At 40.7% G+C, this 25482-nt stretch overlaps 2 protein-coding genes across 8 annotated transcripts; both read right to left on the bottom strand.

The window, feature by feature from the left end:
• Positions 1 to 289: 289 nt before the first annotated feature.
• recql4 (RecQ helicase-like 4) lies at positions 290 to 15463 on the bottom strand. 6 transcript variants are annotated; one of them, XM_005457276.4, is made up of 29 exons: positions 15094 to 15461; positions 14897 to 15025; positions 14773 to 14806; positions 14603 to 14685; positions 14321 to 14467; positions 13777 to 13934; positions 12228 to 13305; positions 12062 to 12144; positions 11885 to 11984; positions 11333 to 11510; positions 10901 to 11011; positions 10325 to 10492; positions 10145 to 10237; positions 9916 to 10052; positions 9720 to 9803; positions 8920 to 9108; positions 8521 to 8703; positions 8199 to 8400; positions 7790 to 7983; positions 7578 to 7661; positions 6736 to 6873; positions 6503 to 6622; positions 6140 to 6365; positions 5244 to 5373; positions 4997 to 5163; positions 2629 to 2806; positions 2279 to 2432; positions 2075 to 2183; positions 290 to 503 (listed from the first exon to the last, which is right to left on the bottom strand). In XM_005457276.4, exons 2-29 carry the CDS (start codon positions 14978 to 14980, stop codon positions 382 to 384), a joined length of 4734 nt encoding a protein of 1577 aa, XP_005457333.1. In that variant the 5' UTR covers positions 14981 to 15025; positions 15094 to 15461; the 3' UTR covers positions 290 to 381. The 6 variants fall into 6 exon arrangements, with proteins under 6 accessions (XP_005457333.1, XP_005457334.1, XP_005457335.1 ...); XM_005457277.4 differs by having other exon boundaries at positions 14897 to 15010; XM_005457278.4 differs by having other exon boundaries at positions 14897 to 15007.
• A 1680-nt stretch (positions 15464 to 17143) lies between these two features.
• LOC109196322 (cytosolic non-specific dipeptidase-like) lies at positions 17144 to 23228 on the bottom strand. Of its 2 annotated transcripts, XM_019350287.2 has the most exons (12): positions 23126 to 23228; positions 22158 to 22242; positions 21706 to 21849; positions 21448 to 21610; positions 20081 to 20169; positions 19097 to 19297; positions 18875 to 18959; positions 18620 to 18780; positions 18348 to 18512; positions 17785 to 17926; positions 17450 to 17597; positions 17191 to 17257 (listed from the first exon to the last, which is right to left on the bottom strand). In XM_019350287.2, exons 2-12 carry the CDS (start codon positions 22215 to 22217, stop codon positions 17191 to 17193), a joined length of 1425 nt encoding a protein of 474 aa, XP_019205832.1. In that variant the 5' UTR covers positions 22218 to 22242; positions 23126 to 23228. The 2 variants fall into 2 exon arrangements, with proteins under 2 accessions (XP_019205831.1, XP_019205832.1); XM_019350286.2 differs by lacking the exon at positions 23126 to 23228 and having other exon boundaries at positions 17144 to 17257; positions 22158 to 22217.
• Positions 23229 to 25482: the final 2254 nt, after the last annotated feature.

Below are 25482 nucleotides of genomic sequence, written 5' to 3'. Positions count from 1 at the left end.
ACAAGTTCAGAAAGTGGCTCACCTTTTCACTAATCCTCTTAAATTTGGGTCATAATAAATTCCAGTCAAGTAAATAATTGCTTTCTTATCATGCTTAAAATTTTTGTTCAGTAATATTGATGCACACAGAGCACAAAATCCCACACTTTAAGTTTTACTTCCTTATGTCAGTTCATTTCTGGGTCAGGGATTTTTTCCCCTCACCTGTGAGGTTTTATGTTTACTGACCACAGATTTGTTCTCGTCCTGAGATTTTATTTTCTAAATAAATGTATCTCAAAGACCAAGATACAAAAATAGATTTTATTTAGCTTTTGTATACAAACAAATTATGAAACATACGTATAAAAAAATAATAATAATGTTGGACCATCTGGTCGATCACTTGAAGCGAATGATCTCTTGAGTGGCCAGTCTGATGAGCTGGTTGAAGTCAAACTGGATGTACTTCCTCCAGTAACGTCTGTCTTTGCCGTAGGTTTGAGCCGGATAACACGGACTGCCTGAAACACAGATTGGATTAATTTAGCTTTAGTTTATAGAAGTTTTTACTTCAACATCCACAGCTGATGGAGGAAAGGCCAAACAGTGAAATTCATACATGAAAAATTAAGCACACTGTCAACTTCTCCTTAGTTAAATATTAATGTAAAATTACTATTATTAGCTGTGTTTAACTGTGGCTAATAAAAAAAGGAAGGCTAAAGATCAAGGTCTATGATTCTGGAAGGTGCTGGATAAAATTTATTGTAAAAAAAAAAAAAAAAAACGTGCCACCCTAACCTTTTTTCAGGTTGGCAGCCAAAGAATCCCAAAAGATTAAAATAAAATTCAAATGTAGGAAAACGTGAGAGCGATTATCCACGTATCTGCGGTTACTACACTCTTGCATAAATCCAGATTCAGGTTAGTCTCCGTCTGCACAGCTGAAACCCTCATTGAGGTCTGCATAACTTTCTCGTCTACATCACTGCACTGGTGTCCTCTTCAGTATGTTCAGAAGTCAGCTGCCAGAGATCTTACCTGCACTAAGTCCTGGCAACACAACACCCCCACCTGGTCAGATCCTACATCTTCTTTAAAAATCCTTCTCCTCACTTATCAGACCTTCTCCTCTCCTACACCCCATCCCAGACTCCGAATTCCCCAGATAAAGTCCCCACATGAAGGCTTCAGTCCTTATGTGGGGACTGTTCCCCTCTGGGATTTGTAACACCCCAGCTTGCAAGTTGTTAAAATGTCATCTGTTCACAAGGCTTTTTGTGTAAAGAAACTTAGGGTTAAAATCACTTAATTTTCTTTCTGAGAACTTATATAAATTAAAGATAAAAGAGGATAAAAGATTATAAAAGTGTAAGGAGGGAGTTAGACTTTTAAAATAAAGAGTTTATTGGTCAGCTGAGAAGTGAACATGTGATTAGCTGAGCACAGTGGATCTCAAACTGTTTGGCACTTCCAACGCAAGCCATCTCCCGAGCCCCCAAAACTTTTCAGCTCCTTATTTTCTTAGCTATTGATCCCAATTTACAGTTGTAGGGAGGATGGAGCCCATCACAGTACAACATACAGCCTGAACACACTGACAGGTCAACACAAAGGCCTCCCAAAACCTTTTTTTCTCTGTTTTTTTACATAACACATAAGTAATCAACTTAATTTCGTTCCATGCCTTGACAGATAATCTATAGCAACAATTTTCTGATGCTATCTAGCTTAGGTTTGTAAACTTTGAGCTATTAAAATCTCAGCAAAACTGAAAAGTCCTAAATTAGCTCTCTAACGACCTCTAGAGGTTTATAGGTTCACTGCTTTGGAGTTGATGTTCTGACAAACACAAAAAATCTGTGACCAACTATTCACAGCAGACAGGCTTCGGCAGACTTTTTTAAGTTGGATAATTTGGTGCCATTTAAAAGGATGCATTCTGAATATGTGTAAAGGTGAATGTAAACATGCAAACACCTCCAGCATTAAGTACTTCAGTGAGAAAGGTTGGAGAGAAAATTGTTTTGGTCTAAAAACACCTACCTGTGCTTATGCAGGTAAATGTGTGTGTGTGCATGTGTGTCCTCACCTATCCCATGGAAGATACGAGCGACAGCCCTTCCAGAAAACTTCTCGTCACTTCGGTTGGAGAGGAAACTTCTGATGTCGGCTCTGATTTGATCCTCCCAGTCCAACAGCTAAAACATACAGAGGTACGCCGAAATGTTCACAGACTTCACGTTAGCTACAACTCCTGAAAAATTTTCTACGTAATTATTTGTCTTTGTAAAACCTTATATTTGTCGAGCTCCTCGAGGTCAAAAGGTTTGAGAGCGTGGTCTCCGTCCCGCCTCTTATCAAAGTACTCGGACAGAAGGCTTTTTAACTGCAAACTGCGGCTCTCATCCAGATCGTCTATACAGGACAGTATGCTGCAATAGGCAACACTGAAGCACAGCAAACAAAGTCAAACACCAAAGCAGACAGAGGGTAATTACACAGAAAAACAAAAAAAGACAAACGGTCAAAGCTGGCCAATACTGGAAAACAGGCTAGATCTTATTTAAGAATAAGTTTTTGTTTTTTTATTAAATTAATGGATAATCCATAAAATCAGCGGATAATCAAAAAAGCTTACTGTACCTCTTGAAGGCCTTAAAACATGCCGTCAGCTGGTACAGCTGCGTTCTCTCTTGGTCCTGCACTCGTTTATGGAGGAACTGACAGACTCTGTCCATCTCCTCATCGCTCAGGTCGCCATAGGAACGAAAGTAGAACGAAGGACTGGAGAATTCGACGAGAACGCCGCTACGTCCGCCGGCTGAAACAAAAGCATTTTTGACTGATTATTTCTACTGCAGCCCAGCAGGAAATGAAGGGAAACATCCAACAAGCATCTCACAGAACTAAATTTAGACTCAAGGTTAGACCCTAAAACCACAGAGGGACAATCAGACTGTGACACTGACGTTAGAAGGCAACAGGGCATCCCTACACGTATAAGCAAGTTGTACTTTTTAAGAGCTTTTAGTAAAACTTTAAACTCCAAACTACACTTCCAAGGAAAATACATATAAAAAGTCAAATTGTCTTAAGAATGCAAACTGATGTCAGGAAAATGTCAAAGGTAGGTACAGTAAAAGTATCTGGTTTGTTCTCAGAAGGCTAAACACCTTTGAGACACATGTTCAGACAATCGTAACATTTATTCTTTCCTTGTAAATAAACTTGAATGACAGAAGTTTACTGTAAACCGAAGTACAGGCTACCAACGCCTTCTTCTTTATCAACATCAGTGGGCTGTCAGTGAGGCTTAAGCATCAGGGATTTCGTGGGGTTTTAATATCCGTTTTCATTTGGACAGGTTTTCGGGGATGCTAACATGGGTTCAGATTTAGCTATCAAGTTGATCAATTGTCACATATGTCACAAGGCTAAACGCAGCAGCCTGACTTCAACCCCAACCCGAGGCCCCGAGTCTTCCCTCACTCTCCCTTTCTCTGCTTCCCTGTCTCCTCTTCACTTGACTGTCTAACAAAGGTAACAATAATTAAAAGATAGCAGCAGACTGAGAAGATGCATCAAAGCTAACGGTTTCTACATGTATAAAAACAAAAACAAAACAAAAGAAACAACCCTGAAAAAGTTAAACAGACCACAGAGCACAGCCTTAAAGATGCAATGCCGAAATGCCAGACGGGTTAAAAGCAGCAGCAATGTGTGCTGAAAATACTCACAGTGATGTGAGACCCTTCTGAACTGAATTCAAGGCATTTTAATACTTTTTAAGTCCTTCTATTACTAAATGTATTTTAAAGACATTTTCAGACTTTATAAGGGCTAAGAGCCTCCCTGCAACTACCTGTGATCAAGAGTAAACTGGTCCATTTTCCATGGGGACTCCCTGGATTGTTATTGCTGTGAATTAGGGCTGTCACGATTAGTCGACGAGTCACGATTACGTTGACTATCAAAATCGTCGACGACTAATTTAATAGTCGACGCGTCGTTTGAAGCTTTGTAAGATCCCAAAAGACGCAGGAATAAGTAGTAGGATTTAAGAGTGCAATAACGGACTGAAACACAAGATGGCAGCACTTCATGCAGCACTTCATGCAGCACTTCAACCCCGAAGAAGAAGAAGCTGTGTCCCAGAATTCATAGCGTGGCCCTGCTCAGTTTCCAACAATGGCGGCCGCTAGTTAGTTTTAATATTACTCTTATTAATCTTTCTGGGTCACAAAATAAACATTTAACATATTTTCAGGCGAGAATGTAGCTGTGTAAACCTCAAATATCTGCTCAGTTTATCAAGACACCACATATTTTCAAAAGCGCTCCGACGTTTTCGGAGATGTCTGTTACCCACCAGCTCGATAGCTAGCCGGGGTTCAAGGCTCATTGAAGCCAGTGAGAGCACCAGATTCCCGGCAAATCGTTTTCAAACATCACCACCGTCTTTCGCTACTCAGGTTAAACACGATATATAAGTCACTCTGAAAACTTAAAAATGTTATTGTTTGGCTTTTTTCAGTATTTTATTTGTTCCTGAGTAAATCGGTTTGGCTGAGATGAAAGTTATAGTTTTTACACAGCTGAATAAACGTCAAGCAAACAACTGATTATCAGAAGTGTGAGATGGTCGAGAATATACTCCGGTGTCCTGTTATATTTTAGATAGCAAGGAGCAGACGGCTGCGTTTATTAAACTTCACCGAAACAATCTGCAAATTTCACTAAAATTTAATAAACTATCATCTTGTCTTTATTTTTAGTTAGTACGTACCTTAAACACTTAAAGCTGTAAGCTAATGATAGTCATATAAGAGCAGATGCATGCTAGTGCGTTGTACGTCCAACGGATGCATGATCTGATTAGTCGACTAATCGCAAAAATAATCGGTGACTAGTCGACTATCAAAATAATCGTTTGTGGCAGCCCTACTGTGAATGTGTGGATACTAAATCGATACTAAATGAAAAAAAATAAAACATGAACTCATGAACAAACCTCTATCGGTGCTCCACTGCAGCTGCCTGAGTCCTCTCTTCACGAGAGGGAGCTGCCATCCCATAGTGTCCGCGACCTCGACAACATCAAACTCAAGCTGGTCGCACTGCTCCACCCGCTCACCCGCCATCCGCCTCCTGGCCAACACCACAGCGATCGGAGGGCAACTGCGGAGAAGAGACAAGTTTAGGACGTCTTAACAGTAACATTCCAATCACAGACGCACACCTGGCCAACATTGTCATACATTTTAGTGATTTTCTGGAGCTGCCTTGGCCCATCGTAGCAGCTGACTTTGCACACAGACAGAGTGGGGTGGAGGAGCTCCACGAAGCGCTGTGGGTGCAGCTCCAGATAGCAGAGCAGCGTTTCCACACCTGGAAAAAATAAACATTTTTAAAATTTAAAAAACACTAATAGTAAATCATTTTTTAATGTTTTTGTTGTTTGCTGGATTTTAGAGTGTTTCTTGGGAAATTTAGGATGAATTTCTGTAATCTACACGATTTGTTTTCTTCTGTTAAACTAGATAAGAATAAATACAAGTGATTTTATTAGATGGTTTTCTTATTTTAATGCAACGTTTGTTCCAGTTTTGTATCATATTATTTGTTTTCTAAATTAATCTGTTTGAGCGTAATCTGGTGATCAAACTGTTTTGGCTTTACTTCTCCAAAAAGTTGATTCTGTTCATCTGGACGTAGCGTTTTGTTCCTTCAGTGGGTTGGTTTCAGTCATTATGCAAATGTACTGTTTATAAGATTGGGGAAACCTGCAGTCAGCTGAGACTGAAGAAGTCACTTGGATGAGTGACGAAATGTTTCTCCCACAAAACGCTACGTCCAGATGAACAGGATCAATTTTTTGGAGATTTACTTTCCTGGATGATTGAGAATGCATCAAGGTGTTTTGGCTTTAGCTGTTTGGCCTTTTGCTTTCACTGGATTTAGCGCACAAGCCACTAAATAACTTGTGTGGTTGAGATTAGGCTTAAATTGTGTCTTAACCTCAAGTCAGAAATAATTTTTAAAATGTTTAAAGATTTATGCTAATGTGCTTTCCATGTACAAACCAGTCTACATCTGTTCATTTTACTTTGTCTTATCAATCAATGTGATTTTCTTAGTGTACGTTTCCACTCACCTTCCTCCGTAATGTCCAGAGCCTCGACGGTCTCTTGGATGGGAATCGCTCGTTCGTGCGTGTGACAGACTCGCTCCCTGGGCCAATCACTGCTCTCCTCTTCCTGGTCCCTCTCCCGGTTATCTCTCTGGTCTTCTGTCTGTTTTTTCATCTCATCCTCATTTCGTTCCTGTCTTTTATCGTTGTCTTCTCGGATGGCTAGCCCAGCAGAACTGAGATCGGATTCCTTGCAGTAAAAAAAGTCATATTACAAAAAAAATTCATGTACTAAAAAAGTAATTATGAAATTAGCATTTAATTATTTTTTTGTTTTAATTTCTCCATTGTGTGAAGCGATCAGAGACCAGTTCCCACTTTACTTACAGGTGCAGCAGCAGGTTGTGATTCATCTTTGTCTGACATGTCTTGCTGAGCAGAAGAATTCATGCTGCTCTCCTGATCACACACATCCATCACCTCCAACAGCTCAGAGTCTTCAACATCCTACACAAACACACAGACACACAGTTCTTTACTTCATAGAAAGTTTGAGCTCTACAGACAAAGACATTTCTTCAGGCTAAAGCACACTCACAGACAGATGAAGGAGGAGTTACCTTGAAGAGTTCCTGCTGTTTCTGGTGTATCTGTTTACATTTGCATGCTGGGAAAACTTTCTGCACCAGTCTTTTCACCGTATAGTAGTCCACTGTGTCTGCGTAGATATGGCGACGGAGCTCATGGAGGTCTCCGCCCTACAATCACAACACAGAATGACATGATATTATTCATATATGCAATATACACTCACTGGTCACTTTATTAGGTTCACCTGTTCAGCTCCTTGTCAGTTCAAATATCTCATGATCAGACAATCACACTCAACACGACAGCAACTCTATGCATTTTTCGCATGCAGACGTTCAGTTGGAACCTGCTGAAGTTCAAACCGAGCACCAGAATGAAGAAGAAAGATGACTGGTGGTGGTGTAACAGTGTGATACTTTCATGGCACATTTTGGACCTCTCAGTACCCACTGAGAATCATTTAAACACTACAGTCTACATGAGTATTGTTGCTGACCATGTCCATCCCTTTATGACCGGGAGCATCTCAACTCCTCTCTCTTACACTTACACAAACATTTTATTACAAAATGATTGTGCATATGCCAGAAAGTTCATGATTCCTCTTTCTCTCTGGTTTATTTGGGGTCATGTTATGTACACTGACACAGAACCCCCTCAAAGATAATTATTTATAAAGTATTTAGAACAGGATTTGTTTGAAATTCCCAGCTGACATTGAGGAAGTTCATTTCTTAAGCACAGTCAACCATCACAACAAATGTGTACTAAGCCCTTTTTTTTTTTTTCAAGAACTGCGATCCCACCGCATCAATACTGCTTTCTGTAACTACATCATTAATATCAGTAATATCACAATTTTAAGACTCACCTCTGGGTCCAGGAAAAGGTGACAGTGAGCCGGCTCTCCATCTCTTCCTGCCCTCCCAATTTCCTGAACGTAACTCTCAAAGCTCTGTCAATAAGAAAAACAGGATAAGATGGCCCAAAACAGACTAAAAGCGAAAGTTAAAAAAATATTTCATGTATTTTCAAGTCCAGTATGAGGAGACATGAGTCAGGATAGATCCGAGCACTGCCCACCTTAGGCATGTTGTAATGGATGATACCACGGACATCAGATTTATCCAGGCCCATGCCAAATGCCACTGTGGCCACCACGATTCTGAGCTCTCCGCACATGAAGTTGTTCTGCACGCGTCGCCGCTCTGACCCCGACAAGCCGGCGTGGTACGATTCAGCCTGCCATTTCAGCGGTTTACGAATTTTCTTCCGAGCTAAATACATAAAGGACAAAACAACAAAGTCAAGGAGACCGAAGGAAAGAGATTTCACCTGTAATTAATGTCATCTTAAGTTATGTACCACAGATTTCTATAACACAGCATAGGCTCCATATACATATTTCACTTGTTCCCCCGCTGTATCAACTCTCTCCTTACTGGTTTTTAATTAATCAAATTTTTTTTTTTTTTTTTTTTAAAACACTTACCCAGTTCTTTCTTTCTCTGCCCTACTGGGTTGTTTTCTGACTGGCTGCTGCTGGTGCTCTTCTTGTTTTCTTTTAACAGCACCCCTTGAAGGCAGGTTCGGAGAAGTGCCGCCACACGCACCGTCTCCTCTCTTCTGGTGCAGTAGACGATGATCGAGTCAAGACAACCAAACCGATCACCTTTCAATAAGGAGACTAAAGCCTAAAGACGACAATTGCACACATTGCAAAATAACTTTAGTAAGAGAAAGACTCTTGGATCTAGAATTACTGAAAATCCACAAATAAATGTCAGACAAGGACACAAAAACAGTCATTTGACCTGATCCTTTTCTCTATCCGTGGACACAGAAAGATTCAGGTTTGGAGGCACAGCTGCAGATCTGACAGCAATGCCGTCTTGATCACTGATTTCCAGATGTTTAGCGATGTCCAGAGCAGTGGACAGAGTGGCTGTAGCTGTGAGTCCTAGCAAGCATCGTACTCCCAGACGCTCTCGTAACACCTACAAACAAGCACTGTATTAAAGACTTAAAGATATAATCGAGAGTGATACAAAAAAAAAAAAAAAAACTGTAGAAGCCAATTTACATACATTTTATAGAACTTTTTACTTGTTTCAAACTGGAAAGTTCAACACAGTGAGTTGTTTGAACAAGTAGCAGAATTAACATCACTTGTGTTAGAGTATGATGATCTCCAGGAATCATCATCAACCCACCTTGCAGAGTCTTAGGTAGCAGGGTCTGAAGTTGTGGGACCACTCTGAGACACAATGAGCTTCATCTATACAGGCAAAGGCCACAGGAGGGAGCTCCTGAGCAGAAGGAAGACACCCTGAACCTGAACCTCCTCCCCCAACTAGGGCTTCTGGAGAGAGCAGCAGCAGACATACCTGGCCTGACTTCACCTGGAAAAATAGCCAGAAGTGATATAGTCAAGTTTCAAATAAGCATAGAAGTCAATTAATTCATGTCTTAAATTATAAGATAAGGTTCTGTAGAAGTCAGCAAATCACAAGCAGAAAGATGAGGAGGGACAAACTTCACATTTTGGCTTTTTGTGGAGAAAACAGCTGTTACTTCTGTGTGGAGGTGTATGGAGCTGGGACCACATCTGCACCCACCTTGATCTGACTGATTTGAAATTCCAACTATATCTGATTAAAGACCATATATGGATATTTGTATTTAAACTGGCATAAAAAAGGGCATCTGAGTGTCACAGAATACTTATTGCAAAAAATAAAATAAAACTCAGTTCAGCACCAAATACTTATCTGATCCTGGTTTTTTTTTTTCTCACTTTCAAAATCTGTCTGTATGACTAACTATGTGAAACCATTTATTTGCATCCCAGCCAAAGAACTGGGACTGCAGGAGAAGTAAGACTTGCATCTAATGTGATTGGATTCATGGATCCAATAAGAGGCTGTTCATTTTTCAATGACATTAACAAAGAAGCTGTAATCAACGTGGCTCAGTCTCACTCATATCTGATTCTTGATGCACTTCCTTTTACCTTTTCTATCGCTGCTTCTCGCTGTTTCATCGTCATGTTGGAGTGGATACAGGCTGCCTTCAGCTTGGCTGGCAGGCCAGAGAGCTGCACAGAAACACAAAAAGATATTCAGCAAATACATTCTCAACTCTATCATTAGTTTAGAGAAATTAGATTTGCTCTTTGCCTATCTACAGCCAGGTTTACAAGTATTTACCTGGTCGTCCATTAGAGAGACGAGAGGTGATATGACCAAAGTGATGCATTTGGATCTCTGAGCATAGAGGTAAGCTGGGAGCTGGTAGCATAACGATTTGCCCATCCCTGTTGATAGCACTACAAGGGTAGACAGACCTAAAGGTGGAAACACACAAACATGTACAGAGAGATTGTAAATTAGCAAATGAGTGTGTGCAGATGAGCTTATGAGTGTGCACACTACATACCCGACAGGATCCTCATGATGGCTTCCTCCTGTCCTGGTCGAAATGACTGATAGCCAAGATCTCTTAGAGCCGAATAAACATCTTCAGGTGTTTCTAAACATAAAGAGAAAAATCAGTTCTTAGGCCAGTGTACTGTATGTCTATTTTTCAGCTTTCATGAGATCAGTGTGCAGTCGTTACCCTGGACTTTTCCATCCTCTGTGAGCTCATAAAGCGGCTCCATGGGTGGTGGAGGAGGAGGTCGTTCATAATCTGGGCGAATCACATTCAGCAGCACTTCATCTTTACGCTTACTGTCCACTTCCTTTTCCTGATCATGCTGCTCCTCTTTAAAAGTGGATGATGCCACTGGAACACACAAACGCATCAGGGTCAAAACACGCACGACTTAGGAACACAAAACATCTGTATTTGACAGCTTCGTTACTTAAAACAGCTCAAATTTAAGCTCTAAAAATAAATGTGCACAAATTTACATGAACAAAGTGTTAAAAACTTTTTTCCATTAATGAGCAGATTATAGACCTCCAGTCTATGTGTTAGCTGTAGAAAACATAAGGTTAATAACTGTTCTTACTGTAAAGTAAGAACAGTTATTAACAAGACAAAAGATAAAACTAAGTTTCACATAATGTCATTAATATGATGCACAAAGTAAAACTTAAACAGTGCATTTATGACACTGAAACTGTGCAGTCAGGCACAAGCCGACTAGCTCTGTCAGAGAGCTGCATGCAATCAGGTCAACAGATGTACCCTGTGGCTGAGGTTGTAGCGTCCCAGTTGCCCTGGCAACTTCCTCCAGGGTGGGCAATTCAAACGGCTCCTCCTCAGCCGCCTTATCGTCAGCAACAGGAGGTGGAGGGGCTGCAAAACATATCAAAGCTTTTAACAGACCTGTGATGCTGATTTCCAGCTCTGAAACTTTATTTTTGGACTCTACTAGAGTAACTCCATCATCCTTCAGATAAAAGAAATGAAGGGCCTCGCTCAAGCTTTGAAGAGGGCTCTTCTCTCTTTACAGCCACCCTCCCTACAAGTAATCTTTTTGCTAACTGGCTTCCTCTTACTGTGTGTGTGGCTGCTGTGTTGACGATAGTAAGGACTGTCTAGAGCATTCTGAAGGGATAACAGCAAGGGCAGATACGCATTTAATAATATTTATTGTTATTGTTGTTCCTGCATCACCTCGTCCTTTGCAGTCAATAGCCCAGTGTCCGGTCCCTCCACATTTGTAGCAGGTGTCACCCTGTCGACTGAGGCCCCCTCTGAAACCCCCTCTGAAGCCCCCCCATCTTCCTCTGCCAAAATATCCACCACCTCCACCGAAACGCTCTCCCTTCAGCTGGAACTTCTGCATGTACAACTGCAACACCAAGAAGACATTTATGGCACCAAAAAAATATAAGAATGCATTTTTATTACTCAGGATAAAGTTTGTATTATAACATGGACGTGTTATACATGATATAAGCATAAAATCTTTGAGAAAGTGTGCACTTCTTCCCACTCCCTTTTTGATATGTAACCGAAAAAAAAAATTAACTAAAAAAAAAAATTGTGAATTTATACGATTTTGAGTAACTGAAGTAAAGTAACTGAATCATTTTTATTAAAATGCATTTTAGCACTTTGATCTTATTATACAACTTGTAAGAAATAGGCCTTAACTTTGCATGCACAATGATAACCACACACACACACACACACACACAAAACAAGCAAATAAATGTAATATACCTGTCTGCGCAGAGCAATCCCTCTCAGGGCATAGCCTTTGACATGAGATTTCTTCTTCAGGTTTATTTTCACAAAGTTACCCTCGGCTCCTTTTGTGACTCTGTTAAAACAGGAAAAAAAACGCATGTAGAAACCTTTCAAAGACATTCTGCTTTCCTCACATGCACTTTGTCCTACCTGGCTCTAGCAGACTGTGTCCGATAGATTTTGTTAACTCCAAATTCTTCTTCTATGTCTCCAAACAAGTTCTCTTGGGGCATCTGGACAGAAGCAAAGCTACATCAGATAATCTCATATAACCTTAAAATAAGACATACAATGCACCCTCCAAATCCCCCCTTACCTTTTTTGGTCCCTTGGTTTCTTCCCCTCCTTCATCCTCTCCATCACCTTCTCCTTTTTTCTTGCTTCTCTTTTTCTTTCCTGCTCCTCCGTGAGCTGAGCTGGGACTAACGTCAGAGCTCTCCTCTTTCTTTCTACCACCCCTCCGCCTCTTTTTTACTCCTTCTTCTGTAGTGTCTCCCTCCGTGTCACCCACTTCTCGCTGTCTCTTCCTCCCCCTATTTTTTGAAGCTTTAGTTTTTGGACTGCTCTCATTGTCATCATCAGCAGTTATATGTGACGTCTGTCCTCTTTCCATCTCCTCCTGTCCCTTCCTTTTCTCTTTGCCAACCCCTTCTTTTTTGCTTTTTCCAGAGTTTGCAGCACTAGTAGTGACTATTTTATCCCCTGTTACACTCTCAGACTTTTTACCTCTTCCTATTTCTAATGACTCCTGTCTTTCTCTCTCTACATCTATCTCTTCTTTTGCTTCTCTTTCGACTCCTTGCATTTCCCCTTTTAATTTTTCTCCCCTTTCTGCCATCCCTCGTTGCTCCATATTCATCTCCTGGTTGCCTGCTCCAGGCTTCTCCTCTGCTCCCATCTCTCCAAACACCTGACACCTCTCTAGCCACTTCCTGTCAAGAAGGCTCAGCCTGCTGACAGGAGAAGGCCTTGCACCAAGGCCTCTGCCTCCTCTGAAACCTCCATGAATCTGTGGACTTCCGTTAAAGCCAATTACAGTTTCACCACCTGCAGAATCGATACCTCTATTCTGAGTTTTTGATGTTTCAGCATTTTCTTTTACATCTCCTAAAATGCCTTTAGTTTCACTTCCTATAGTTCTAGCTCCTACTTTTGAAGCCCCTAAATTTCGCTCAGGGGATAAGGATGACAACAGGGTGGAGGATCTGATGGGAGAAGGACTTAAAGTAGAGGTAGTGGACTGTGAACTAATGTCTTTGCTAATGCTACAGCTACCAGCAGCATCTGCAGCTTCATCATTGTCCTGTCTGAACGTTTCAAATGGTTGAAACGGCTCGTCAGGCTCTGCTGACTGGAGCGTCTTCGAAGCCAGAGATTCCAGGCAAGGATTCATTCTGTAAGCAAAGACGTGATAACAAGGAGGGCTCACATAAATCATCACAAAGTCACATTATTCAAGCTTTTTAACTAGCTTTTTAAAGTGACACAAGCAAAACAACTACTTAGTAACCGTTTTGCTTGAACACTCAAAAGTAAAAGACGATATTGGATTCTCCGATATCCAAACTGCTCTATTTTGCAATTCATTCATCCTAATAGTAGCTTTAAGCTTTTAGCTTTGAATATACTTAGAAGCTATATATTACTATATTTTTGATAGTTTTTTTTAGCTGCTAAACAAAGGGAATACACCAATGCCAAGAAAAGGATAATAACTATTATCTTCTTCTCTGACTCAAGCAAAACGACTTTGGTCGTAAAGTAAAGTAAATTAGCATCTATGCTCAGAAAATAATTTATTTATCACTGAATAAAACTTGTTATGTGTTAACATGAAATGAAATTCTTTTCCTTGATCTAATTACCTTGGTGAAAAGGGGCTGAATTCAGAGTCAGCGGTTGTGGTCTTGGCAGTGGCAGCAGGAGAAGTTATGCTCTTTGTTCTTATACTTTGTTCATCTTTCAAGGAGTCCAGAGGTAGCCGACCAGGACGGTGCATTTTCTTCAGTGAGACAGGCCTCTCCTTCATTAATAATAAATAAATAACAGCAGAACAAACACATTATCATATAATGGCTACTTTGGTAATTTCCTGATTTCAATATCTCATTAGTTTATTTTATTGTTTTCTGTCCACATGTATCCCCCCACCCCCACCCCCCTTTTAATCCAGGGAAATGAAAAAAATCATTGAAATAATTAGCCTTAAATTCTTTCTATCATTTGCATTATCTTTGTATCACTAAACAACACAACATGTAGCGAAAACGAAATTAAACTGAGTCGCTCAGCAGCTACCGCTGGTTAATGTCATCATCCTCACAGATGGTCATCAACAAGTGAATATTGTCCTTTTGCAGGCAAATCAGTCTTAGCACAACAAGTTGAATTAGGTGTGGTGATTCTCACCTTACTGAGTGAAGCCAAGTTGTTTTTAAGCTTTAGGCCATAATACTGAGAAGACGCCTTCAGACTGTCTCTGTCCTGGGATGTCAGTTTGGGAGATGATACCGGCAGTGCACTGCGGTTCAAGTGGGAACCCCAAGAGTCTGACTCCTTCATAGACAGAGACAGAAAACAAAGCAACAGCCTCACTGAGAGATTTGTTCAGATATGTTAGATATTTATTACATTTGAGATTAAAACACAAACGTTAGACAGCGATGGACACAAACAGAGCCTCTTCATTACCTTTTTGCTGTGAGTATGCCCGTTGGCGGCCTCATGGCTGTTCTCTTTGGCTTGTTTTAAGCTGCGGTATTCTTTATACAAATCTGCAAGGAAGACACACCAAATAAATCATAATCTTCTTCGCTTATTTACACTACAGCTGGACATTCATACTGATAGTGAGCACTCACTTCTGGTCTCCTCTGGAGCCTGATCAATGTCCTCCTGAAAAATGTACCATTCAGCGTTCATAAACAATAATACTAAAACAGGTAGCATGCTAACAAAGCACGTTGTTGTTAACGCTTAACTCACCTTGTTGGGTTTTCTCTTGTGCTCTTTGACAAACCCCTGCTCCCAGTTTTTCAGCAAAACTTTCACGTCATTGTAGCGATCCATGCTGAGGTGGACAGGGCTGTTTTCAAACTGCTGTCGGGCGATTTTCTGTTATAACATTGGCGTTATTGTTCTTTTTTTCAAAAACACTTAGCAGCGTAAGCTTATATGTTTACCCTCTATTAGCTGCTTTTGCTTCTTCTCACTCCAATTAACATCTCTGCGAGTCTGGCAGATGACAAGAAGACATTTTTGTGAAGTATACAGTAACTATCAAAGCTCCTTCCGCCGTGTTGTTTACGATTTTCCCGCGCCGGAAAGTCAGCTTGTGTTGCCAGGTTCTTTCCTGTATCCTCCGATCTCACGAAATTGCTTTTGTGGTGTCAAACGATTGAGTTCAAGTATTTAAAAAAAAAAATCATTAACGATGAAATAAAAAGTATAGCAATGAAACAACAGAGCCTTTAGTACATAGCTGTGAAGCACGTAAATTTATCTTGCAAGACGTCAAATTTCTTAAAACTCGTCACCTCATTTGTCAAGCAGGCACTTCCGCTTAGTTTTGACCCGCCTTCATTAAAGAGACACGGACAGTTTAAAAGGACTCAGCTCTTTGATCTGTGCCTGTATATGGGACAAATTGTAGTGTAAACATGAAATTCGTATAAGATGTGCATTTTGTTATTACAATTGTCAGGACTCCAGGCATTAAAAAAATAATAGTAATAATGAATTACTGTGACGTCTCAAAGCAGACATCAAGTGCTACATGTTTAAGGCTATGTCCACACGTACCCGGGTATTTTTGAAAACGCAGATTTTTCTATGCGTTTGCACCTTTCGTCCACACGTAAACGGCGTTTTCGGTCAGTGAAAACGGAGATTTCTAAAAACTCCGGCCAGGGTGGATATTTTCTAAAACTCCGTTTTTGCATTTACGTGTGGACGAGAAAAACGGAGAAAACGCAGCGTCAAAGGTGTGCGCCTTTTTTGACGTCACAGTGTGCGCCACGTTGTTGTTTCGATGAAATGAATTTCTACAATACTGTTACTGTTAATTGTCCTCTCTGCAGTGTTTAAATGCTTACATATACACACACAGTTACTGTCCCTCCACACATACGACTCGGTTCTGCTTCTATGCCCCAGCTTTGTTTACTATTTCCCACCGAGGCTTCTAGACTTCTGATTGGCCAACATTTCTACAAGGTTAGGAATATAGCGCCACCTGCTGCTTTGGCATGTTCCTAGCAGCGTTTTCCTTCATTTCTGCCTTTACGTGTGGACGGGATTATTTTTTAAAACGAAAACGGAAAATCTCCGTTTTCAAAAATACCCGTGTACGTGTGGACATAGCCTAAGTAACTGAGCCTTGTTTGTTTCACAAGTCGTTTCACCACAGTGGCGAGTTCATTTTTATTATTCATCTATAGCTAATATATCAGACTGAATTAAAGAATATAAAAGAACATATGTCTGAACGTCTTCATAAGTTCTTGTATAATGTTGACAACGCTCTCCTTCCTATTTCATTACTTCATTACAAACAGCTCACCTCCTCTGTGTCCAGAAGAACACAAAACACTGCTTTACCATCAGATCCTGACCACATGCTTAACAACTAGAGTCCAGATAGATAGGCAGATTTATTTTTTGTTTGTTTTTTTTGGGGGGGGGGGTTGTGGACCTTATTGTCACATTGTATGATGAACCATATCTGAGGTCTAACATTATTCCTCCTGCCTGGCAGCTCCATTTCTCATTTCTTCTCTCTCTCTTGCTGCCTTCTAACATGCTTTCCACCTTCTCTTTCCTCTTGTCTTTGGCCAACAGCAGCACAGTTTCCATGGACACCCTACTGGCCAATAGCACCAAGGTGGTTGTTGTTAATCCTAAATGATCCAATATGGAAGTCTCATTATTTATGAGCTGGATATTTCCTGACACAACTATCTCCATCTCCAAATAGTACCAGCCTTTGGTCATGCTGCTATCACTGATGCCTCAATCACATTTGACAGCTTCTAAAATAAGCTTATCAACATTTTACCCTATTATTGTCAGTTATGACGGTAAGCAGTGCACTGTATCAAAAGTAAATCCTGTTACATCATGAAATGACAAGAAAAACAACTCAAATAAAATAAGAAAGACACATTTATTATCAGCAGGGCGTATAAAACCGTTCATTGTGAAAGGTAAACCCACAAAGTTTATGGTCTGACATGAAGGATGAGCATATTTTACACCTGTCATTATGAGACACCATCAAATCACTCCAGCAGAGAGACCTCATGGAAGTATGCTCCCAGCAGCTTGACTCCCTGAATGTAGTTTGATCTGAAAATGGAGAAATAAAGCCATGGTAACAGTTTGCAATTAAAAAGCTCACTTTACCTGTGATTAAGTTTTAGCGTAGAAATAATTTGGAGATGATAAACATGATCCTCTCCTTTTACCGCAATATTTCGTCAGTTTTATCTACTTGTTCCACATTTCAAAAGAAGTGAAACTGTGTGAGCTGTGACCAACCTGTTGATCTTTTCATTCTGAGAGTGAGCTCCATCATCAGAGGACCCTACAGGAAGCAGCATGACATTACGGCCTGTGGCCTCCTGGAAGGTCAGGGTGACCGGGATGCTGCCGCCCTCGCGAGTCAGATCAGGCTCAACCCCGAAGACTACAGCACAGCGAGGAGGATAAGAAAAGAAAAACAGTAAAAATGTAATAATGACAATACTAATAATAACATCCTTGCTGTCCCTGCATAGGTACAACAAAACTGGACACAATCCTATCAGTGAAAATATCTGAAAAAGGCTTAAAAATATGTCCACAAAAATATGCATAAAAGAATGTCCTTGTACCTGTCTTTATGGCCTTTCTCCCTGCCATGTAGTGTGGGTGGTTGAAGTCTGAGACCCAGGCTTTGGCCCCACTGTCCCCTGACACTTTCAGTTTATTGGGGCTTCCCAGTTCAGCAAACTTCTTTTGCAGATGGTTGATGACCTTGAAGAGGGAAAAATAACAGACTTGTTGGAGCTTTAATGTAGAAATAAATTGAAGTTGATCTTTAGCTATTTCCAAGTCCAGGCTGAGATTCATTTACTAAAACCTAACAAAACCTCCTTGTTACTCAGTCATTTGTGATAAAATCATTATGTCTGCTTGATTGTTTGGCCTGGTTTTCTGCAGATGTATTTTAATGCCGTAACCTGGGACTTAGTTTTTTTCTCTGAATAAAATCGTCTGCATTCACTTTATCTCACAAAAAAAAGCATGGCTGAGCAAATCATCTGAGCAACAAACTACCAATAAGTGGCAGAGATACAGAGCGACTTCTGCTACATTGTAACTACTTAATTATAAAAAGATGACTTGGGTTAAGTGAGTGTTATATGTCATCATTGTGACCTATCACAATGTTCACCTGCTTCTTCACTACTTTGGGATCCATGTCAGGCACAAGGCGGATAGAAAACTTGCCGATGACCTTGCGAGGAATAACCGTCTTGGCTCCTGCTTCAGAGAAAGCCCCCTCAATACCATGAAGGGAAAGAGAAGGATATCTCCAACGGTGCATGAGGATTTGCTCCTACGGTGAAAGAAATAAAAAATACTAGGTTCAAAAACTGTGAATGACCCCAAATAATACAGCACATTTCCACCAATGAGTGATGCAAACATAAATAATTTCTTTGCCTTTGTGTCATGCAGCAGCCGGCCAACCCCCACATCTTTACAGTACTCATCCAAGTCAAAGTCGATCTTCTCGTACAGCTTTTGCTCCTCTGCTGTCAGAGGCGCCACACTGTCATAGATCCCAGGAACCAAAATCTTACCCCTTTTGTCAACCAGGGAGCCTGTGCAGGAAGTCACAAACACATGATTAAAACTCTAAACTGGCGTAAAATAAGGTCGGTGAGACTAAAAATCACAATTATCAGCTTCACTTGCCCATAAGTGCGATGAGGTCAGTCATGGCCTCATGAACAGAGCCACCAAACACCCCTGAGTGCAAGTCCTTTTCAGCGCACTCCACCTTGAGGTTGGAACACAAGATGTTATTTTAAAATACACGAAAAGCTCAAGTATGCCCCTCTTATAATGAAGAACTGCATTAAATTAGGATTAGGCTTGTGTGTGCCCGCCCCCAACACTAATCCAACAGGACTTCACCTCAATGAAGAAATAGCAGATTCCTCTCAGACCGTAGGTGATGCAGGGTTTGTTCTTGCCCAGCCAGTAGTTGTCAGAGATGCAGATGTAGTCCACGTCTTTAAAGAAAGTGTCCTTTCTAGAAAACACAAGATCATCCAGACCCTCAGATTCAGATTCCTCCATCCCCTCAAAGCAGAATTTGATGTTGATGGGAAGGTCCTGCAACAAGAAGAGTGATACATAAGAAAAAAACAAAAAATCAGCAGAATAAAATTTGGTCACTGGTTCAAGTTTTTCTCATTTTCTAGAGTTAAAACATATGAAATAATCTTACATTTTTAACAACAAATGATCTGCAAATCAGTGGTGGATGCTCCACACCAACTGTGCCAGAATAAATATAAATAGTAGACAATAGGAATGCATGTTTCACATTTCTCACAATGAGTTTTAATAACAAAGCTGAGCATCAGTCCAGACTAAGGATATGACTGACGATTATATGTGTGATAATTATTATGCAGCTAAAAACTAATACAGTACATTACCCAGCTGGGATTAACTGTTTCCAACTAAACAAGTATTTACTGCAATTTCATTTGAAGATCCAGAGAGCCATAGCAGACTCCACCAACTAAAGACAGATAAGGTTACATTTTTGTACACAGGCCAAAATTATATTTTTAAAATAGTACAAATGACCTGCATATCTTTTTAGAATACGGTGCTGTAGTAGCTATTCTGCTTTATCATCATTGTACAAAAACAAAAGAAAAACCTTAACATTTTAAGTAGCCGTGTACATTTACAGATTCTGAATTATACCATCACACCTCAATATACTCCTGTCACTAATTTCAGTTCAGTGCTCAAACACACCCAACTTAGCATGTTAAGCCACTTCAGGGCTGTTTAGGACACACTAAAATATCATATCATCTTTAAACTATCTGAACTTGAAACACCTTTTGTTGGCCAGCTTAAATCTGGCAGTAACTGTACCTTTCCAATCTTCTGATACGCTTCAATGCAGTTAAACCAGGCCAACACTGGACCCTTATCATCAGTAGATCCTCGTCCATAGAGCTTACCTACCAAAAGAAAACTTTCTTTCAGTTTCAAGGTTCTAATGAGAAGCTATTGGTGTAGAGAAATGTTACTAAGGCTATGTTTATTACATAGTCAGCGCATTGAATTTTGTAGCTCAAAAAACCTACCCAAAGGAACCACAACTTTAGGGAAGCAAAAACATCTAAGTTTGTTTAAATGCAAATGTGTAGGGCAATAATTCAACTCCAGGAATGCTGCAGTGACTTAGTTGTGCAAAAAACAAATGCAGAATCTGTGAAGTAGAGGACCAGTCATGACTCACAAAGGAAAACGTCTCAATTGAACCTTTTTGCCTTTTCACAATCCAAGTGTGTTCCAAAAGCTTCTAATAATACCTTTACTGGTTCAACTTAACCTGAGAAGACTGTTGATAAGAATGCAGTTCTATCAAAAGATGACTGGGCTGGACTTTGGAAACATGCTGCTACCTGTTACTGCAAGCGTTGAGAGCATTTAAATAAGAGATAATGAGAGTTTGATTTTATTTGATTTTTTTCTTTTATTCATGTTGCAGTGAGACATTCTGTCATGTGACCTGCTGAGGTTACCTGAGGCAAGGTGTGAGTGGAGACTGAAGTGCATAAATAGCATCTCAAGTCTGCATTATAGGTGGCTGACAGCTGGCATTGTAATCCACCACCTCCGTTCAACGATGGTCTTTCACGGTGGCAACCTTTAAACAACCTAAAGTGTTGGGGCAAGGTCTCAACTTTAACCTCATATAATGGTAAAGACTTAGATCTTTTCTTTCTTCACACCTTGGCTAATGTGATGACTCACATGATCAACAACCCTCAGAACCACCTGAGAAAAACTATTAGGGGGTAAATACCTGAGACATACAACCATTTGTTTTAGAACTGAAGGAGCCTCTTGGATGAGAGGTGAAACATCTTCACAAACTAAATACAGCCTTCTTTTTTCAAGCTCTCAAGATGCACCTGTGACCTGTTTTGTGTTTCTTATCTTTGCCTGTTAAAAATACATTCACCCAGTGTTCCCAGTCTACATAGTTAAGCTTGTTGATAGCATGGCTTCTCTTAGCTATGCTACCTTACAGGAATTACACACCTCAGTCCACACGTCCTCATCCTGCATTACCTACCTGCTGATAGGTTTTGTTTTTTGTTTTCAGTAATCTCAGTTAAGACCACTAAAACACTGTGTCCTCACCGGGTTATGACAATGTTAGAGCTCATACAAAAACAGCTCCAGGGTTGTTTTGTGCAGGACGCAGGCCAAAAGTATTCTCCTCTCACCGTCTTTCTCCACCAGAGTGAAAGGCTCTGTGTCCCAGCCGTCACTGATGTTGGCTGGCTGAACATCAAGGTGCCCGTAAATACACACCGTCTTCTTGGCTGGGTCTGATCCTAACTGCCCCAGGATGATAGGAGGCAGGGGGATCTCCTCTCCTGAGGGAAGCTGCATGAATCATGAATTATGGTGAAATTTAAGTAAAGAAAGGTAATGTAATATACAAATCATTAATGCATTAACAAATGTAACCAGTGCAAGACCTTCTGCTTGCCAACGTCCACCAACTCCACAGTCCCTCCCAGCCTCTCGATGTCCTTGGCTGCCATCTCCATCATTTTTTTGATCTCCCCGCGCTTCTCAGGCCAAGCAGACACGCTCTGGACACCCACCCACTCAGCCAGGCGCTGACAACAATTATGAAAAAGTGATTTAAAGAAATTAAAATGGGTTTTTTATATATATTGCATCCTTTTTTCATTTTTTTAACTATTTCATGCAGTTACTCATTGCAAAAGAATGAGCCACAGTGAGTGACTCTCAGGACATTAGACCCACAAAATTTGATTCAAGCAGCAGTTACAGTATTACTGAATCTTCTCCTGAAAACTGGTTTTCACTTAGCTCAATAAGCCATTAAATCAAGTGACAATCATAAAAAACAACTGAATGATTAAGCAACTGCACTGTATTATTTTTTTCTGAGGGATCTTACCTGCACATACAGGTCCTGGTGGTCGTCCACATACTTGAAAAGTTCTGTGAGATGAGCCATTTTTGCCAGCAACGAGAGCTGAGGGCTAAACAAGCAGACTGGTGTGAGTACACCTCTGGGTTCGTGCAATCTTAAGAGAGGACAAATCCTTCATGCACGCATGCACTTCACGTAAATGATGAGATTTCCAGACAAACTCGTTTCACTTCATAATTTTGCAGAACTATAGCTGCAGCCGTTTGGGGCTTTAATGCCAGGTTTTCAGAACAAAACAGTGAGAAAAAAGCCAACACGTATGAGGCTTACATTACAAATGTTTACCATAAAATGACAATAAAAGAGAAATCTCATTTCAGATCTGCACAAAAGGTTAAATGTGGAGTTTATTTTTTATTATTTCTTAGAATAAAACAGCAGTAGTCTGGTCGATAACCTTTTTGAGGTAAAATGTCCATTCATTGTGTGAAGAAAGCCATAAATGACGATTTAATTGTGTCATGCTGAGGGAGAATCTGAGAATAAGCCATGAAAATTTCACATGGAAGTTATTTTTCACGGGTGTGCACTGAATGCCAACAATGGCAAGTGAAGTGAAAGTCTGTCGGGTGTAATCGCTAAGTAAAGCGAAAGCAAAACGGTTAGGTAACACAGAGATGCTGGCTTAAGGCTGAGACCTAATCTAGCCCTCTCTGACAAATACTTTTCCTGGGCATGTCTGAACTGCAAAGAGAACCATTAAAATCCCGTTAAACAGACGTACTTTGTTTTTGTTCCGGTGTTTCAGATTAACGGGTGTCACAGATTCACTACTGTTAATCAAAGATATGTGTGCTAGACTTGCTTTTCAGGAGCCGCTAACAAACCAGGAAATGAACGCAGTCAATATTTCATCTTTAAACATGCATTCATGTGCTTGTTTTTGTTTTGTTTTAGATTTGAAAAAAAGAGTAAAGAGCACGTGATTTTACCGGGCGACGCTAAACGCCGAAGATCAGGCTGAAGGTGTGTGCGCTGATAGGTTAAAGCAGTGGTTCCCAAACTTTTTTTGCTAGGCGCCCTTTATTTTACAAGAATATCTTCGCGCCTCCCACCCGTCCCCCACACACACCCATATTTTGTTTTCAAACTCCATTGCAGTTTATTCAACACCCCAAACCTTTTGTAAACAATTAAACAAATAAACTAAACTGCAATAAATTACAGGTTGCAATAAAATAAACAACTGTGAGATACTGTTTGTCCTTGATTTGGACAGGGGGGACAAATTGTGGCAGTATCAGCCTAATATTATTTGTATCCCACTGTAACTTAACTGTATAAAGAGCTAAAATCGCCAAACACTAAAGTGTTTGTGAACTAAAAATCAAGAATATGGGATACTGGTTGTCTGTGATTTGGACAGCCCAGCGTCCGCTGGGGAAACAAATTCTGTCGGGGATACCTACCTTGGCACCGCAGTTGTGCAGGTGAAGCCAAAGGCAAGATATGCGTCATCATATTTTTTTAGTCTTTGGCTTGGAAGGAAGCTGGTTTGGAAGCATATTTGGCGATACTTCATCCTGTACTTTGCTTTTGGGTGGGAGCCCAGTCAAAAACCTGTCCATTATGCTATAAGTGTCCAAGCAGTCTTTCTTTCTTTTTTTAAATTCATACTGCCCCACACGGCACATCAAACTGTAACTATCACCAGTTAACGTGGGTATGTTTCCCAAATTAGAAACAGGTGTTAAACAGCTGAAGGAGTGAACAGCTGTGTACAGGAAAGTCGACCTTTTGTCGAGGTGATCGATGGTGGGGAAAAATGTTGGCTCCTGATTTATGTTACAGAATCAGAGATTCAAGATCAGGCACAACGCCTTTTATGTTTTAATTACAATTGTTTTATTGTTGTCTGAAGATAATATTGATACTAGTGATGGTGAGATGAAGCCTCAAAGCTTTCCATCCAATTGGTTAAAAAAAAGGTTTCATTTCTCGAGACTTTATGTTCACACACACACACACCCCCGTGCTGGTCGAAACCTTTGTCATTTCAACTATTTATCTTTACTCTTGACTGTCTTACAGCAGTGTCGGTGAGAATAATTATAGCCAAGTATAGAAATAAAAAACACTTTAATAATCTAATCCTTCTGTGCGTATGGTTCATTCATTTATTAATCTAGTAAGATCTCAGGTGTTGTTCCTGGGATCTGCTGGAGCCACTCACCCAGCTTGGGGGTCTGTTGCCTTCACCTTCAACCTGGACAGTGGTTTTGACACTCCCTACTCCTCAGTGTCCTTCCTTCCACTTAGCGTATAGTTTCAGGGTGCTGGATTTGGGGTGAAACCCTCCATGCATGCTCAGGAGCTTCCTTTTCTGGATGTTAGTTGCTTCTGTCTCCTTCTTAGGTCAGTTTATTATCCCAGCAGGGTATCTGATCAACGGTAGAGTGTAGGTGTTAATTGCCCAGACCTCCTCCTACCCATTCAGCTGACTTTTCAGGACTTACCTTACTATGTGGAAGTCCCAGGTACTTATAACTGTCCTCGATGTCTGCAATGTTGCCTTCTGGTTGTATAATCCCCTCAGTTCTAACTACCTTCCCTCTCTTTGTTACCATCCAAATACACTTGTCCAATGTCCGAATCACATTCCAATGTCATTGCTGTAGATCCTAGTGGTGTGGATCAGTGAATCGATGTCTCGTTCACTCCTGGAATACAGCTTGCTGTCATTCATGTAGAGGATTTGCTGATGATTTCGCATTTCTGTAGTTGGCATCCCTAGCCAGTCTTGTCAATGATCTCACTGAGGGGGTTCAGGCCTATGTGGAACAGCAGTGCGGACAGACCACCTCCTTGTTAAATCAATTGGCTTGAAGTTGGACTGATGTTCGCCACAACGCCATCAAATTTCTGATGGATCCTGTTAATCTTGTATAGTTCAAGGCATTCCAGGATCCAGGTGTGGGGCATCGAGTCATAGGATTTATGTAGTCAATCCAGGTGATGCACAAGTTTGTGAGCCTGATCTTGCAGTCTCGGGTGACTGCACTTTCTACCAGTTCCTTTCTGTGCCCCGCTCAAGTATTGAGCCATATACCCGTTCATCTTAGCTGCTATGATGCCAGACAGGAGCTTCCATATGGTACTGAGGCAGGTCATTGACCGGTAGTTGGATGGGACCAGTCCCTTATGGGGATCCTTAGGAATCAGGACTGTCTTCAGTGAGCCATTTCGGATGGGTCTCATCTACTAGCTGCTGTTTATTTGTGCTGCCAGACATTCAAGGAGTGCAGCCAGTAGACGTGAATCATGTTCAGTCCTGGTGCTGTCCAACTCT

The sequence above is a fragment of the Oreochromis niloticus genome, linkage group LG22 (assembly GCF_001858045.2).
Source record: "Oreochromis niloticus isolate F11D_XX linkage group LG22, O_niloticus_UMD_NMBU, whole genome shotgun sequence".
NCBI lineage: Eukaryota > Metazoa > Chordata > Actinopteri > Cichliformes > Cichlidae > Oreochromis > Oreochromis niloticus.
The sequence above is the reverse complement of the archived record's forward strand: the minus strand, read 5'-3'. Positions and strand labels throughout refer to the sequence as shown.

Coding starts and splice junctions, on each gene's coding strand:
- recql4 (XM_025902527.1), bottom strand. CDS start 14,980: ATGGATCGCTACAATGACGTGAAAGTTTTGCTGAAAAACTGGGAGCAG. Junction 14,807..14,896: donor ACAAGAGAAAACCCAACAAG/GTGAGTTAAGCG, acceptor TACATTTTTCAG/GAGGACATTGATCAGGCTCC. Junction 13,306..13,776: donor TTCAGCCCCTTTTCACCAAG/GTAATTAGATCA, acceptor CTTTGCTTACAG/AATGAATCCTTGCCTGGAAT.
- LOC109196322 (XM_019350287.2), bottom strand. CDS start 22,217: ATGGCTCATCTCACAGAACTTTTCAAGTATGTGGACGACCACCAGGAC. Junction 21,611..21,705: donor TGGACGTTGGCAAGCAGAAG/GTCTTGCACTGG, acceptor TGATTCATGCAG/CTTCCCTCAGGAGAGGAGAT. Junction 18,960..19,096: donor TCTGCTATTTCTTCATTGAG/GTGAAGTCCTGT, acceptor TCCAACCTCAAG/GTGGAGTGCGCTGAAAAGGA.